This window comes from Notolepis coatsorum, assembly GCF_963971535.1.
Source record: "Notolepis coatsorum genome assembly, chromosome: 3".
NCBI classification, from domain to species: Eukaryota; Metazoa; Chordata; class Actinopteri; order Aulopiformes; family Paralepididae; genus Notolepis; species Notolepis coatsorum.
This window is the reverse complement of record NC_140167.1, coordinates 39,590,247-39,606,952: the sequence shown is the minus strand read 5'-3', so window position 1 is coordinate 39,606,952 and position 16,706 is coordinate 39,590,247. Positions and strand designations below refer to the sequence as shown.

Below are 16,706 nucleotides of genomic sequence, written 5' to 3'. Positions count from 1 at the left end.
TTCTTTTTTGTATGGGGACAGGCGGACCAGCAGACCTGTAGGAGTCGCTGTCCACAACGTCCAATCCCCACCCACCGGCTTTCCCACCCTCTAACACTGCCAATTGTGTTAGTATGACGGCCGGCCAAGCCGGTAGCAACGCAGAGAGCTGGGCTCGAACCAGCATATCCTGTGTTAGTGGCGAGCGCCTTGCCCACTGCGCCACTCAGCCGCTGTGATATACAATTATGTTGTCTAAATCAATAATAGAAAGTAGAAATTAAGTGACATTTCTCACCATATAATTCCTGAAAATATTTGACAATGTCAACGGAAACTTACAGACTCAGTTTGAAATCACACCCTTACGATTCAGTCCAAAATGATGAATATCAACTGGATTATTTAACATGTGATGATTTTCAACCAAAAGCAGAAATCATGGCATACAATCAATATGAAAAAAGAAATCCCATGTGATTATCATGATATTTATAGTTCCCACATCTCCTTAACGTGAACTCACTCCTCTAGTCTCCTGTTCCAGTGTTTCAGCCTCAGTCTCAGCGCCTCCAGTTTTCTGAGGATCAGCTGGTCCAAGCTGGGAGGACCTTGGCTGATGTCCACGTGGGCGCCACTTCTGTCCTCTGGACTCTCAGCCAGACAGGGTGTCCCGTCCGAGCTGGGAGGACCTTGGCTGATGTCCACGTGGGCGCCACTTCTGTCCTCTGGACTCTCAGCCAGACAGGATGTCCCGTCCGAGCTGGGAGGACCTCGGCTGATGTCCACGTGGGTGCCACTTCTGTCCTCTGGACTCTCAGCCAGACAGGGTGTCCCGTCCGAGCTGGGAGGACCTCGGCTGATGTCCACGTGGGCGCCACTTCTGTCCTCTGGACTCTCAGCCAGACAGGGTGTCCCGTCCGAGCTGGGAGGACCTCGGCTGATGTCCACGTGGGTGCCACTTCTGTCCTCTGGACTCTCAGCCAGACAGGGTGTCCCGTCCGAGCTGGGAGGACCTCGGCTGATGTCCACGTGGGCGCCACTTCTGTCCTCTGGACTCTCAGCCAGACAGGGTGTCCCGTCCGAGCTGGGAGCACCTCGGCTGATGTCCACGTGGGCGCCACTTCTGTCCTCTGGACTCTCAGCCAGACAGGGTGTCCCGTCCGAGCTGGGAGGACCTCGGCTGATGTCCACGTGGGCGCCACTTCTGTCCTCTGGACTCTCAGCCAGACAAGGTGTCCTGTCCTCCCAGGTACAAGCGGACTCCCTGCCACTGGCCTGCTGCGCCTCCGAGAACTCACACTCCAGCTGGGGAATTGACACCGATATACAACACAGATCTTAGTTGTGTAAAATAAGCTTTTGAAGTGAGACTGCGACAACATTTTATCCTTAAAGGCCCAATCATTTGTATTCAAATATTCAATGATTCAATTGTAAAGAAATGGGTGGCGCCCGTCGCCAAAAAACAAGTAGCAATGGAGACATGTTTTCACTCTTTAACTGTTTGAGCTCTTGGTAGAAGGACTAACACTAGGTAACAGGTAATTAATGTGTTTTTAATTGTATTTACTGTATTTTGTGGCAGTGAAAGGTTTGTTTACATTGGTAAAGTTTGTAACACTGGAGTAAAACAGACATATATTCTGATTTACAATGAGTTAAGGAAGATCCAAAACGAGTAACAGAGTTACCGTTTTGGTAACACTTTATAATAACACTCAGTTATAAGACCTTTATAAGGTATTTGTAGATAATGAACTAATCATGAACAAACCATTTATATACATTTGTAAATTATTATTAAATCATTTATAACTATATTTGTATAACATTTACAAATTAGTTCTACATTATTTATAACTCATTATCAACATTGTTTGTACTTGATTTGTTCATCATTAAATAATGTTGTTTAATGTGTAGTAACTCATTTGTAGATGCTTTGAAAAATGGATATGAAAAAACTACTATACTGTACCTCCATTTATTTGTTCATGTTCAACAAATTATTTGTAAAACATTCTTAAAAGATCTATAAATCATTTGCAGATGTTATTGTGTGCCCTAATCTAAAGTGAAGACTATTCATCATTAACAAATGTCTAATAGTTTATTATTTGTGGACATTTATGAATACACACAAAGCAATTACCAGACTTGTCTTTTCATGTTTAACAAATGATTTGTTAAGACATTCATAAAACATCTATAAATGATTTGCAGATGCTATTGTGTGCCCTAATCTAAAGTGAAGACTATTCATCATTAACAAATGTCTAATACGAGTCGAGCTACCTAGACTTGAGGTGATGGTAGAGAGGGGGATGATAAGGAAGCTGGATGCCATCATGGAGAACCCCTACCACCCCCTCTACGACGAGCTAGTCAAGATGAGAAGCTCGTTCAGCCACAGACTCATTCCCCCCCGACACTCAACTAACCGCCTCGGACAGTCCTTCATACCAGCGGCCATCAGGCTCCACAACAGTGGGCAGCGACTAGCAGCCTCCAGGCCCCACAACAGGGGGCAGCGACAGCGACTGCTACCAGACATTGACCTGGGACTTATAGGAACCCAAGGGGGACAACGTAGACTACCCTGGTACTTTGATTAATGTATACTCAGTAGATAGTAAATTATAACACTACCTCATGCATACTGCACCTTATGTGACACTGTGAACAATGTGAATATTCCTCAGCTAGTCAGATAGTAAATTATATTGACCATATTGATCAATTTGTTTACACTGCCTGTGTTGTCTTTTACTACCTGTATACTGTGTTGTTTTACTACCTGTACCCTCCCCCCCCCCCTCCCCCCCATGCTGCTATGATGCCTGAATTTCCCCAAGGGGATCAATAAAGGAATATCTTATCTTATCTTAATACAGTTAATTATTTGTTGACTTTTTCATCACGTTACAAATGTTGTTGACAGCTTTCGGATCCACCCTTCTTTGTGACATCAAACAGTGACAGAATTAGGACTATAGATAAATGCAATTTTATTAACATATAAAATACATGTGCACACATAACATATAGTGTAACCTGGGGGACACTAGGACCCAGGAGTACCCTGACCAGGTATTGCCAGAGTATGTAGAGGGTCTCACGCGAGTGAGACTTGACTTCATGTTTGTTCCCGTCTGTTTGAATGGAAGCTACATACACGTTATACATTAGCAATTTGTGCTGCCCCACGCTTTTAAGGTATGAGCAGGCTAAACACCTTTTTCGTTGGTAAATCTATTCCATCATTTCAGACCTACAACTCCTATATTTTGTGTAGACGTACTTGATGTGGTGGGCACTAACGTTACATTTGAATTATGTGTTTGTTCCTAATGCGTGCTCAGTATATTGTGGTATGTGATGATGACATGAGGGTAATAATTATTTGTATTTTCAGGCTGTATCGGCGCCTATACAGCCTGCAAATACAAATAATTATTGCCCACATACTACATACATATACTGAGCGCACATTAGCCAGCCAGCAACTGCTTTCACAGGAATGAGGAAAGGTCCAACCACATCAAGTACGTCTACACAAAATATAGGACGATTAAGTTGTAGGTCGGAAATTATGGAATAGATTTACCAACAAAAAAGGTGTTTAGCCTGCTCATACCTTAAAAGCGTGGGGCAGCACAAATTCATTGGCTCTGCTAATGTATAACGTGTATGTAGCTTCCATTCAAACAGACGGGAACAAGCGTGAAGTCTCACTCACGTGAGACTCCCTCTACATAATCTAGCAATACCTGGCCAGGGTACTCCTGGGTCCTAGTGTCCCCCACGTTACACTATATGTTATGTGTGCACTGCACATGTATTTTATAAAATTGCATTTATCTATAGTCCTAATTCTGTCACTGTTTGATGTCACAAAGAAGGGTGGATCCAAAAGCTGTCAACAACAGGTGATGAAAAAGTCAACAAATAATTAACTGTATTAGACATTTTTCTTTTTTTGTATCTACTTTTTTCTCCTCCTTTTTCTGTGATTTTTCTCCCCATCCCAATTTACCTCTCGTGCCAATTCTCCCTCCCCTGTCCTGATCGTTGTTCGCATATGCCCCCCACCTGCCAGCACGGACTCTCATTTGGCGAGGAGTGACGTGTAGGAGGCTCACACTGCCCCCGCCATTTTCCTGACTTTGCTGTGCAGGCGCCCCAACCGACCTGTAGGAGTCGCTGTTCACAACGACCAGACTACCACCCTTCGACTTCCCACCCGCTAACTCTGCCAATTGAGTTAGTATGACGGCCGGCCCAAGCCGGAGGCAACGCAGACAGCCGGATTCGAACCCGGTGTCTCTTGCATTGGTGACAAGCGTAATGTCCGCTGCGCCACCCAGCTGCCCTGTATTAGACATTTGTTAATGATGAATAGTCTTCACTTTAGATTAGGGCACACAATAGCATCTGCAAATGATTTATAGATGTTTTATGAATGTTTTACAAATCATTTGTTGAACATGAACAAATAAATGGAGGTACAGTATAGTAGTTCTTTCATATCCATTTTTCAAAGCATCTACAAATGTGTTACTACACATTAAACAACATTATTTAATGATGAACAAATCAAGTACAAACAATGTTGATAATGAGTTATAAATAATGTAGAACTAATTTGTAAATGTTATACAAATATAGTTATAAATGATTTAATAATCATTTATGAATGTATATAAATGGTTTGTTCATGATTAGTTCATTATCTACAAATACTTTATAAAGGTCTTATAACTGAGTGTTATTATAAAGTGTTACCAAAGTGTAGCTTTTTCACCTTTTCTCCCATCCCCCAATTTAGTCGGTATGCCAAACCCCCCTGGTATATGCTGCCCTACTGCCGGTTTGAGGATGGCGTTTTCACCTGACAGCTAGGAGTTTCACTGGTAGAGCGTAACACTGAGCTGAGGTCCATGCTATCTCCCCCAGATCCCCTCCCTGCTGAACAGGCGCCCCGACCCACCAGTAGGAGTCGCTGTTGCAACGACCAGGGCTTATACCCCTTCCCACCCACGAACACTGTTCGTAGGGTCGACTGATTAAGCTGGTGCACTACCCAGACGCCCCCAGGAGAGGCAACCTTCAACTGGCATTGTTTGACGCCCGCCCTTTTTCACCTCAGTTTAGTTCTTTGTAAAGCCAGAAGCTGGAGCATGTGCAGTAGTTTAGGGCTAATATCTCTGGCCTGACAAAATTTACAGAGCTGGCTGTGGGCTCATTTTACTCTGTAGTAAAGCAACCTATTCCATGAATAGTCCAGAGTGGAATTCTTTAAAGATTTTCTTTAAACCCTTTAAAGATTTACAAAGCTGTAGTCATATTAAAGCAACAAATTGTCTAGTATCTGTGCGTACATTTTTTATGGCAAAGTTGAGTGTCCTGATCCGCTCCCCAGGTAACTGTAATAGGGGCCTCTTTTGCTCCAGCAGACTAGCCTGCGTCTCTGCCAGGTTCCTCTGAGCCGTACAAACACGCATGTTATAATACATCATCTTCTTCATCACCGTGGACTGGGAGGGAAGAGCAGAAGAAAAAACATCTGCTGTATGTAAATGTGGCAGGTCTAACGTACATCGTAGGCACAAACACAATATAGAATTGACATAGATCAGCCTCACCGAAGATTAGGAAAACTAAGTTGTTGCGATAACTCCACTGTGTTGTGTAAGCTGTTGTGCAGCGACCAGAAAACAGCATTCCTTTAGGGACTGAAGGCAGCTGGCTACTAGAGCCCCCAATGACATCAAGTTGGCCCTAGTGCCCACTGGCTTTTACCGTACCTCAGCCGCATCCTTCACTTGCTTGCTCGTGACATCATAGGTGTCGAGCCTCTGGAGGCCTGGCATGTGGTAAAGCACGTGGGTGGCGTAGTTACAGAGGATACACACAGGGTTGGACGTAGACTCCCGGTTGTTCAGTCCCAGCTCTCTCAGACGGGGCAAGTGGCTGAGAAGAGTCAGCTCCTGTTACATTCACCACAGGGGCAGACAGGTTAGTTTGTTGGGGGAGGGGGGTCTTTAAAGGAACATGGCAACATTATGGGAAATGTCTTTTCCAGAGTCAGACAAGAAGATAGATACCAATTTATTCTCTGTGCATTCATTAGAAAGCTATCCAGTTGCAAAGCTATATAGATCAGCTAGCCTAGTTTAAAACTCAGATATGCAAGACGTCTATGACAATAGGGAATTGGCATTAACAAACTACTGAAGCAGGTTACCAATCACAATTGTACTGGATATATATATATTAATACATATCCTTGTTGAATAGATTAAATGTATATACATTCCCTGGATGAGAATTATAATCTGGGTGATAAATTTTTTAACATATTAACCCTTGAGTCAACCTTTAAAAAAATCACACCTTTAGCCCTTTGCCGAAAACTGCGATCTCAGTAAAACATATCTTTTTCATGTATTGTTCCAATTTATTTTCATGAATATCATTATTAACTTCAGTCCTCACCATACATATCGAATATTTATTCATTTTCAGGATTTTAACCATTTTTTAAATTAGGGTTAGGGTTAAGGTTAGGGGGTTAGGGTTACCCTAACCTGTTCATTTCTGCGACTAGGGTGGAAGGTGTGACACATTTATGCAGTGCGCTTAATAGTGATTTTTGAAAAACAAACAAACATGGATTATTGGAATGTGAGTCAAAGATGTGAGACTGAGCTACTTTCCCGGCATATACATAAAATATAGCCAACGCTATCCACACACACACATGAAAAAAAGGCTATTTGCCGAGAATTGCGACAAGGGTGACTGGAGGGTTAAATGAGGTCTGGGCCTTATTCCTCACTGAAATAGAAGAATCGGACTCTGAGTTTGTCTGTAGGTACGTGGGCACTTTGCCTACTTGTCTTGTCTTTTTGTGTTGCATCTATCATCTGTATTTTCTTTTGTGCTTTTCTTTCTCCCCTATTGATTTTGTGTTATCTACATGATTGACTGTGTAAAGCATCTCAACATTGTTCACCAACTCTGGTCTGTTCTACTAGATTGGGAGTTTGTGTGCTTTGAAAAAAAACATTTTCAAAAACGATGTGGAAATAAAGGTCATGTGTAAATAAGAAGTAAAAGATTAAAGATAGAAAAGGTTCCTCTTACCTTAAAGGAGCTGATTTTGTTCCCAGAAAGATTAAGTTTTTGGAGGTTGACATTAGAGTCAAGGCTAGATCCTTTGAAAGAGTATAACAAATTATTTGATTATGTATTTTGTAAAACAGCTCAAACACAATCTAGCTTGGGACAAAACATAGAAGATCATCAAGCCTACCTATCTCTTCAATATTGTTGTCAGCAAGATTCAGTTCTTTCAGGTTTTGAAGAGTGTCCAACCCCTGTGGAAGCACAAAAACAGATGAGAAATTCCATAAAAATAGGCTGCATACTAACGTTACTCTTACAAAGTAAAACTTATCAAGACTGCTAAGTTGTCTTATATTCTATGGCAAGCAGCATTTCTCACAGATAATTGGTGGTGGTTGACGAACTGGAACAGTCAAGCAGAGGATCGGGCCATGCAAAAGGGGACGTTATTAACGTGTTATTGTAGCAAATTGGGAAAAATAATGTCCTAAGCGCCTCTACACTCAAAAGTAGATTAAAATGTGTTAGATTAGATCATTAGATTGTATTGTCGTTATACAGCACAAGTACAGTACAACGGAAATAAGTTTGGCATCTAACCAGAGTACAAATGTAACAGTAAAGTGCAATAGAAATATACAATATACAGGTGATTAAACTAGATATAAAATATATAAATGAGTACTACTGAGTGATCAGATGTATGTACAGTGTTATAGTATTGTTATGTACAGTGGTATAAAGGTATAAAGGCACTATAGTAGTAAGTCATACTGGCCAGCAGTAACTTGTAAGAGTGAGTAAGGGATATATACAGCTATAGATATATGATGCTATGTATGATGAATTGAAAATGGGGAACCCTGATGTAAACAAGACGAAAGTCTTTCTCTGGTCTGCATCCCCTTAACAATTGTGTGTATTGAGCTGTACTGTATTGTACCCATTCTGCAATCTGTTAATCAAATTTTCAATCAATCAATCAATAGATATAGTATCTACAGATATGTAAAAAGGATTATATTCAGGTATATACAGACAGATGTGGATATAGATATATATGGTAAATATAAATATATGTATACGGTATATACAGCATTATTGTACATGCTATCATACAGAGTTATATAGGTATATGCCGGTGTAGAAATAGGTATAGGGATTATATGCAGGTATATTCAGACAGATATGGAAATATAGCAATATATATACACCGTAAATAATATATAAATATATATATATACAGTGTATACAGCATTATTGTGCATGCTATCATACAAAGTTATATGGGTAGAATATAGTTTGAAGTAGGTAGTTATGATTACAGTGTAAGGCAGTGTAGACAGTGAAAGCAGTAGGCAGGTATAAATTGAGTATAGGCAACATAGTTCAAAGTTTGTAGAGTATGGGTAACAGGGCCTAGAGTATAGGCAATGAGAGCCTAGAGTGTAGGCAATGGAGTTCAAAATGCATACGGGGTGGGGCTGTCATTGTGGTACAGAGTTCAGGGAGATGACAGCTGAGGAGAACAAGCTGTTCCTGAGTCTGCTTGACTTGGAGCGGAGATTCCTGTAGCACCTCCCAGAGGGGAGGAGGGCAAACAGTCCATGATTGGGATGAGAGGTGCATGCCTTCCTCGGACACCGTTTGTGATGAATGGTCTCAATTGCAGGGAGTGATGTACTGGTGATACGTTGGGCGGTTTTCACCACCCTCTGCAGTGTTTTCTGGTGAGTATGCTTTCTATGGTGCACCGGAAAAGGTTGAGGCCAGGTGAGCTTTCCTCAGTCTCCTCAGGAAGAAGAGACGCTGGTGAGCCTTTTTGACCAGTGATGAGTTGTTGAGGGTCCTCTGAGATGTGGACAACCAGGAATCTGAAACTGAAGACATGCTCGACCTCCGTTCTGTTGATATGGAATGGGGCGTGCAGCTCTAGTCTTCCTGAAGTCCACGATGAGCTCCTTGGTTTTCTTGGTGTTGAGGGCTAGGTTGTCAGTGCACCATGCTGCCAGGTGGGTTGGACCTGGACCTCCTCCCTATAGGCCGACTCATCATTGTTTTTGAAGAGATCCACCACCGTTGTGTCATCTGCAAACTTGATAATGGTGTTGGTGCCATTTATAGGAGTGGAGAAGGGGGCTCAGCACACAGCCTTGCGGGGGTATTCAGGGTGAGGGTGGAGGTGAGATTGTCTATCCTAACAAATTGGGGTCTGTTGGTTAGGAAGTCAAGTATCCAGTTGCAGACAGAGCGGTTAATGTCGAGGTCCTTAGTTTCCACAAGGTCACCAAGTTTGGAGATGAGTTTGGAGGGGCAGGTGGTGTTGAATGCTGAGCTGAAGTCGATGAACAGCATTCTCACATGGGTGTTGCTCTCATCCAGGTGGGAGAGGGCAGAATGTAGTGCTGAGGAGATGGCGTCCTCTGTGCTCCTGTTCTCATGGTAGGAAAATTGGTGTATATCCAGTGAGGGTGAAGGGCCAGATTTGAGGTGAACCAGGACCAGCCTCTCGAAGCACTTCATAATGATTTGGGGTAAGTGCAACAGGGCGGAAGTCATTGAGGGTCGTCATTGAGGGCAGCGGAGTGTTTCGGCACTGGCACGATGGAGGTGATTTTGAAGCACACTGGGACAACTGCCTGGGCTAGTGACAGGTTAAAAATGTTGGTTAAGACCTCGGTCAGCTGCTCAGCACAGTTCCTTAGCACATGGCCGGGGATGCCATCAGGGCCAGCCGCCTTACATGCATTAGTCCGGCTCAGTGCGGCACACACATCGGTGGGGGAGAGAGTGAGGGGTTGGAGGTTAGCAGGGAGGGCAGCCTTGATGGGCGCCTCCTGGTTGTCTCTGTCAAAGCAGGCATAAAGGTTATTGAGCTCATCAGGGAGGGAGGGGTCAGTGGATGGGGGAGAGTTGTTGGTGGGTTTATAATCCGTGATGGCCTGGATGCCCTGCCACATGCGTCAAAGGTCAGAGTTTTTTTTTTGTATCTACTTTTTCCCCCATTTTCTATTTTTCTCCCATCCCAATTTCGTATTGTCCAATTCTACCCTCCCCTGTCTCGAACGCTGTTAGGCCATGCCTCCCACAGGTCGGCTGCAATGTGGACCAAGCCTTGCATCACGTGTCCCCTCCGGTACTCGAGGAGGCAGCTGTCGCATCTTTTCACCTGAACAGCGCAATCTCTCAGCGGCGAGGGTCTGCGTGGGAGGGACACGCCGCCCTCGTTGCTTCCTGATTCTGCTGCGCAGGCGCATCAACCGACCTGTAGGAGTCGCTGTCCACAACGTCCGATCCCCACCCAACAGCTTCCTACCCCCTATTAGTATGAACGACCAGCCAAGCTGGTAGCAATGCCGAGAGCTGGGCTCGAACCCAGCATCTCCAGCATTAGTGGCGAGCGCCTTGCCCACTGCGCCACTTAGCCGCCCGGAGGTCAGAGTTGTTGAAGTGTTCTTCAACCCTTAGCTTGTGGCTGTGCTTGGCCTGCTTGATTCCCCTATTGAGGTTAGGCCTCACTGAACAGTAGACCTGCTTGTCAGTTGTCACCAGATCTAAAAGTGGTGTCATGTGCCTTTAGCAGTAAAGGACAGCTCTGTTTATCCACGGCTTCTGATTGGGGAATGTATTCATCTGTTTAAGGGTGGTGACACGGTCAATGTTGGAGTTGATGTAGTCCAAAATGTTCCGAATTTGAATAGGTGAGATTAAAAATATTACATTTATTAAACTTATTTCCCAATTACTGCTTTATATCATTGTGGACCACCATAAATGTATCTATGTATGGAAACACTGCACAAATAATAATGTATCTATGTATGGGAAACACCACAAATTATAATGTATCTATGTATGGGAAACACCACAAATAATAATGTATCTAACTAACTATCTATGTATGGGAAACACAAATAATAATGTATCTATGTATGGGAAACACAAATAATAATGTAGCTATGTATGGGAAACGCAAATAATAATGATCTATGTATGGGAAACACCACAAATAATAATGTATCTATGTATGGGAAACACCACAAATAATAATGTATCTATGTATGGGAAACACCACAAATAACAATGTATCTATTGTGGCAGATATCACCCCCCCCCCTCTCATGGACATGAGAAGGATGGGAGATATTATTGCCACGGAAGGAGTAGAAACAATTAGGTTGCTGATTAGTACTGATAGAACACACCTGCGCATCATTAGTTCACCCACATCTGACGTGCACACACCCCAGAGACACACACTACAAAGCCACTAGGTTAGTCAGAAGTAAGTTGAGTGGAGGTGAGGTTGGAGTTGTGACATAGAGAGAGAGATTGAGATATTCGGAGTTGTGTAAGGTGAGAGGTAGTGAAAGGAGAGGTGAAGGCGAGAAGGTGTTCATTGTGTACTGGACTCTAGACTGGCTGAGAAACCCCCTTGTGTACTGACCCTGGACCGGACGACTACCCTGAGTATTGAACAATCCCTTTTTGTGTACGAGAGCCTGTTTTGTGTTTTTGACCATCGGACGGTATTACGACCATTCTCTTGCCTATCGAACTGAATTCTGCCCTTATTCAATAAAATATGTGCGGGATAATGTATAGCTACGAGGTCATTGTCGTAAAATAATTGACCTTCACTACGTTTAGAACACCTCTGCGAGGCGCCTCGGTATTCTAAACTCTGTGTCGGTCAATTATTTTGCGACAATGACCTCGTAGCTATACATTATCCCGCTTATTACATGGCTAACTTACTAACAATATACCTAATTCATTTTACACCATCGACAAGACGAGATCAAATGCAGACACAGTTCTGTTCTGTCGCTCCGCGCTGTCATCGCCGGCAGCTTCGCCGGCAGCCGGCAGGTGTGTCTGATTGCACTGATGCAGTGTGTGTCAGTGGGCTTGATTGCTCCAGCTGCGAACAGCGGTCATTATTGCTCAGCAGCGGTCCGTTATCGAGTAATAACGGACCGCTGCTAGGGGCAACCGAGCGCTATTGACCAATCACAATCAAGCATTTCGGCAAATGTTAAAACGCCATGTAATAATGATTGATATTGCTCTTGTGTGAACATTCAAATTTGTTTGTATTTGAACCATGGCGAGTCTGAAACCCACCAGGCTCGTCACACTATGTATGGGAAACACAAATAATAATGTATCTATGTATGGGAAACACCAAAAATAATCATGTATCTATGTATGGGAAACACAAATAATAATGTATCTATGTATGGGAAACACCAAAAATAATCATGTATCTATGTATGGGAAACACAAATAATAATGTATCGTGGGGCGGTGTGGCTCAGGGGTAGAGCGGGTTGTCCAATGATCGAAGGGTTGGTGGTTCGAATCCCGCTCAAGCCCATGTCCATCCCACTGCCGTTGTGTCCTTGGGCAAGACACTTAACCTACTTGCCTCGTATGAATGTGTATGCATGTGAATGAATGTTGGTGGTGGTCGGAGGGGCCGTAGGCGATGATTATTCGCCACGCTTCCGTGAGTCTGCCTCAGGGCAGCTCTGGCTGCAATTGTAGCTTACCACCACCGGTATGACTGTGTATGAACGAATAATGGACTCTGTGAAGCGCTCTGGGTCTCATGAAGAGCGCTATATAAATCCAAGTCATTATTATTATTATTATTATTATTATTATTATTATTATTATTATTATTATTATTATTATTATTATTATTATTATTATTATTATTATTATTATTATTATTATTATTATTATTATTATTATTATTATTATTATTATTATTATTATTATTATTATTATTATTATTATTATTATTATTATTATTATTATTATTATTATTATTATTATTATTATCTATGTATGGGAAACACCACAAATAATAATGTATGTATGGAAAACACAAATAATAATGTATCTATGTATGGGAAACACTGCACAAATAATAATGTATCTATGTATGGGAATGCATAAATAGTAATGCTGGCCACAGTATGGTGTAAAGAAAATAAAAATGTTCACACCTCGATGTGAGTGACGTAGTTGTGGTTGAGCCACAGCACCTGCAGATTGATCAGCAACTCCAAATGTACTATTTTGCTGATCTGATTATCATAAAGGTACAGTTTCTGTAATTGAAGGCAGTTCTGAAGTCCAGATATTTCCTGCAAATAAAAGGACAGTAGACAATAAAAATGCATGTGAGTGTACTGTAGGCGTATGGTACATTTCAGCACAATATGATCAAGTATAATAATTGGCTATATTGATATTGAGGTACTTGCTATGTAAGCTATAATGGACCCTCTAGAAGTGGCTGGTATTAACTTATTTAGCCTGAATATCATATATATATATATATATATATATATATATATATATATATATATATATATATATATATATATATATATATATATATATATATATATATATATATATATATATATATATATATATATATATATATACACTATAAAAGCTAGAGTCTGTGAAAGTGATTCCTTTCACAGACTCTAGTTTTTTGGGGGCATTTTCTATTTTTCAAACATACATAAGGCTCTAGTTTTCTTTAATTTTTTAAACACCTCCACACTTTGTGGAGGTAGTGGTATTATATGAAACTACTACTAGATATCATCAACAATCTGTGGACACCAGTCATGTCATGCTAGGTCACTGGAAAAGTTGGTAGATTCAACATGTGTGAATGAAAATGGGCTCAGTGGAACCACAGGAGTGTCCCCTGTCCTGCCATGCCCATGGTATGTTAGTCCCATGCTGTTTTGGGCCAAAACCATGCAGTTTTTTGCATGCAGTAAATCCCAACTCAAACCGCACCTGTTCTCCCAAGCATTCAACCTTCCCTACCCATAACCACCCTCCTTCAACCTACCACCTCCCTTTCCCCTTCCCTACCTTCTCTCCTCTTCTTTTTATTCAATAAAGTATTGGGAGCTGTAATCCAGTGTGCAGATATCTATTTCCTTCAATCTTGCGTAGGTACCTTGACACAGGGGTTTTGTTCATTTTCAGAGAGGAGTGCTCGCCATCCAATCGCCGAAGTGGCTGAACTTTAAAAAAATAAATCTTCAAGGTCTCATGGTCGTAATGTTTTTTTTCTCTCTCTTTTTTTACCATTTCTTTTAAATTCTCAAGGTAATTTTTTTTTTACTGAATCAGTGGAACTACTGTTATCAACCCCAAACATTGCTGCAGCAACTTACGAGACATATCTGATCAATCATATCTGATCAATCATATCTGATCAATCATATCTGCCAATCATTAGGTCATCACATAATGTCCTGAGCCTCTCTACACTCAAAATGTTCAGAGTCTTAATAGGTGAGATTCTAAAAATTACTTAATTACATAGTTAGAAGAGGCTGACATACAGTGTTGAGATGCATCTCAAATGATTCCCTATAGGTCCCAGCTTTCTGATGGTGTATGAATTAGAATTAGAATATCTTAATTGGAGTATATATTGTGTGCATGCCCCCCATCTTTAATAATATAGACTAATAACTGGATACACAGTCTGAGTACAGTGGCCACCCTACGACTTGCATGAGAAACCTACCTTCAGCTGGCATTCGACCACCCAGAGCTCTTGCAGCAACGGGCAGCACTCGAGGCCTTGGATATGGCTTATGTTCTGGCCTACTATTGTGAGCTGGCACAACCTCGGGAAGAGGGAAAGCCCCACCATGCGGGGGTACCCAGAGAAGAAGACCTCCAGGGAAGTGACGGTACACCCATTCTGTGATATCTTCTCAAACGACACTCCATTGGCCATACACTGTTAGAAAGTATAAATGCAGTAACTAGTAGAGATCAATTGATTTACACCTCATGTATAGGTAATTTAACTAGAAGCAAACTCACCAATTCTTTGACAACCTCCTCTTCACCAATGCCATCGTGCCTCTGTATTTCACTATCATAACTTTCTGTCCTGAAATTGACAACAGTGTAAGGAATACATCATGAAACGGGGGCAACAGCTGATTAAATTGCAGTTACTACACCAAGATTGCAGGCATGTTGTGTAAACAAATACAGGTGCATGTGCCTCTCGTTGGATTGAGTATATGATTATGAGGGAAGCATACTAGGACCGTTACTGTTCTTAATTTATGCAAATGACATGTCATCAGCTTGTGACTGCAACTTGTTCCTGTTCGTGGACGACTCAGCCCTGCTGGTCTCTGACAGGGACAAGTTGCAGGTTGAAAAAGCCCTCAGCTCTGAACTCAGCAGAATCTGCACCTGGCTCGCTGATAACAAACTATCATTACACCTGGGTAAAACAGTCCATTCTCTTTGGATCAAATAACAAACTCAGCAAGGCCAACGGCTTCTCTGTTACAGTGGGTGACAATATTGTAGGGCTGTACCGAATGCTTCGAAGCTTCGAAGCTTTGATCATAATGTTGAAATTCGAATTCTAAATCAATATTTTTTTTGTTTGTCTATTCAATCTGTTTAAACCAATGGGGGTTTTCTTCACAGTTGCAGTTCAAGATTAGGCTACACTAATATTATACTATAAGACATCACCATCACTTTCATACCAACCGTGCCCTTATTGGATTATTTATGTTGACGAAACTGATGTGTATTTAATAAAAGAAAAATACTCATTTAATCAGATTAATCACTTTATTCAAATTGAGGATTTAGTTAAAAAAAAATTAAATACTTTTTCTTATTTACATTTTTTTTATGAAGTAAATTTTTTTTGTAGACGTTCTAAACTTCGTTCGAATACTTCAATCGAAGCTTCGAATGTTAAAAAATGACATTCGGTACAGCCCTATTGACAGCTATGATCTTACCTGCTACACTTAGGGTACCTGTCTAGATAAACCCAACTTCCTTTATACTTACCGGTCATACTTAGCTATATAAAACATTTAAAATAAATATTTCATGTCAAAAAAATATTTTTTACTTCAGTTTTTTTTTTGTGCCGCCCCATACTAGCTCTTGCTGTGCCCCCTTGTTTAAAAGTTCCTAGAATCGCCAGCTAACCTGATAACAAGATAACTTACTTGAAATAGGCGCTGCAGTCACACAGGATGGCCTTGGTGGGCATTAAACTCAGTGCTTGTTTCCTCTTTCATGTGGTGATTTTTTAATTGTATCTACAGTATATATTCAAGCTTACAGACAAGTAGCCGGAAACAACAAGTGATATCTTCGCTTGTCTACTGAGATCTGATATCTTCTGAGAGAATTGTTGAATAGATACACAAATGTTCTAGAATGTTTGATTATGACATCATACTGTGACATCATACTGTGACATCACAATGGAACATGTTGAATAGATACACAAACGTTCTAGAATGTTTGATTATGGCATCATACTGTGACATCACAATGAAACATGTTTGACTTCATTTGAATAATATAAATAATATGTGTAACTGAGGGGTACAATTCCCTGACTGTATTGATAAGTATGGTATCATTAAACCACTACCGCTTTATGTACTTTAACTACTGGCCATACAGTACACAATATATGAATATGATGAACACTTCCCACAATGAAATCGGTTCCAGTCAAAGGTATTAATCAAGTATTT

At 41.4% G+C, this 16,706-nt stretch overlaps 1 protein-coding gene across 1 annotated transcript in view; it reads right to left on the bottom strand.

Moving 5' to 3' along the window:
* Positions 1-16,210, bottom strand: part of lrrc9 (leucine rich repeat containing 9) — a gene marked incomplete at both ends in the record, with an annotated part of 76,473 nt that extends 60,263 nt beyond the window's left edge. The window contains 9 exons of the mRNA XM_084311177.1: positions 506-1,287; positions 5,364-5,519; positions 5,790-5,972; positions 7,132-7,202; positions 7,301-7,364; positions 13,131-13,271; positions 14,693-14,911; positions 14,998-15,067; positions 16,167-16,210. Coding sequence (XP_084167303.1) covers positions 506-1,287; positions 5,364-5,519; positions 5,790-5,972; positions 7,132-7,202; positions 7,301-7,364; positions 13,131-13,271; positions 14,693-14,911; positions 14,998-15,067; positions 16,167-16,210 — 1,730 coding nt within the window. The remainder of the gene's footprint in view (positions 1-505; positions 1,288-5,363; positions 5,520-5,789; positions 5,973-7,131; positions 7,203-7,300; positions 7,365-13,130; positions 13,272-14,692; positions 14,912-14,997; positions 15,068-16,166) is intronic.
* Between the last annotated feature and the right edge of the window lie 496 nt (positions 16,211-16,706).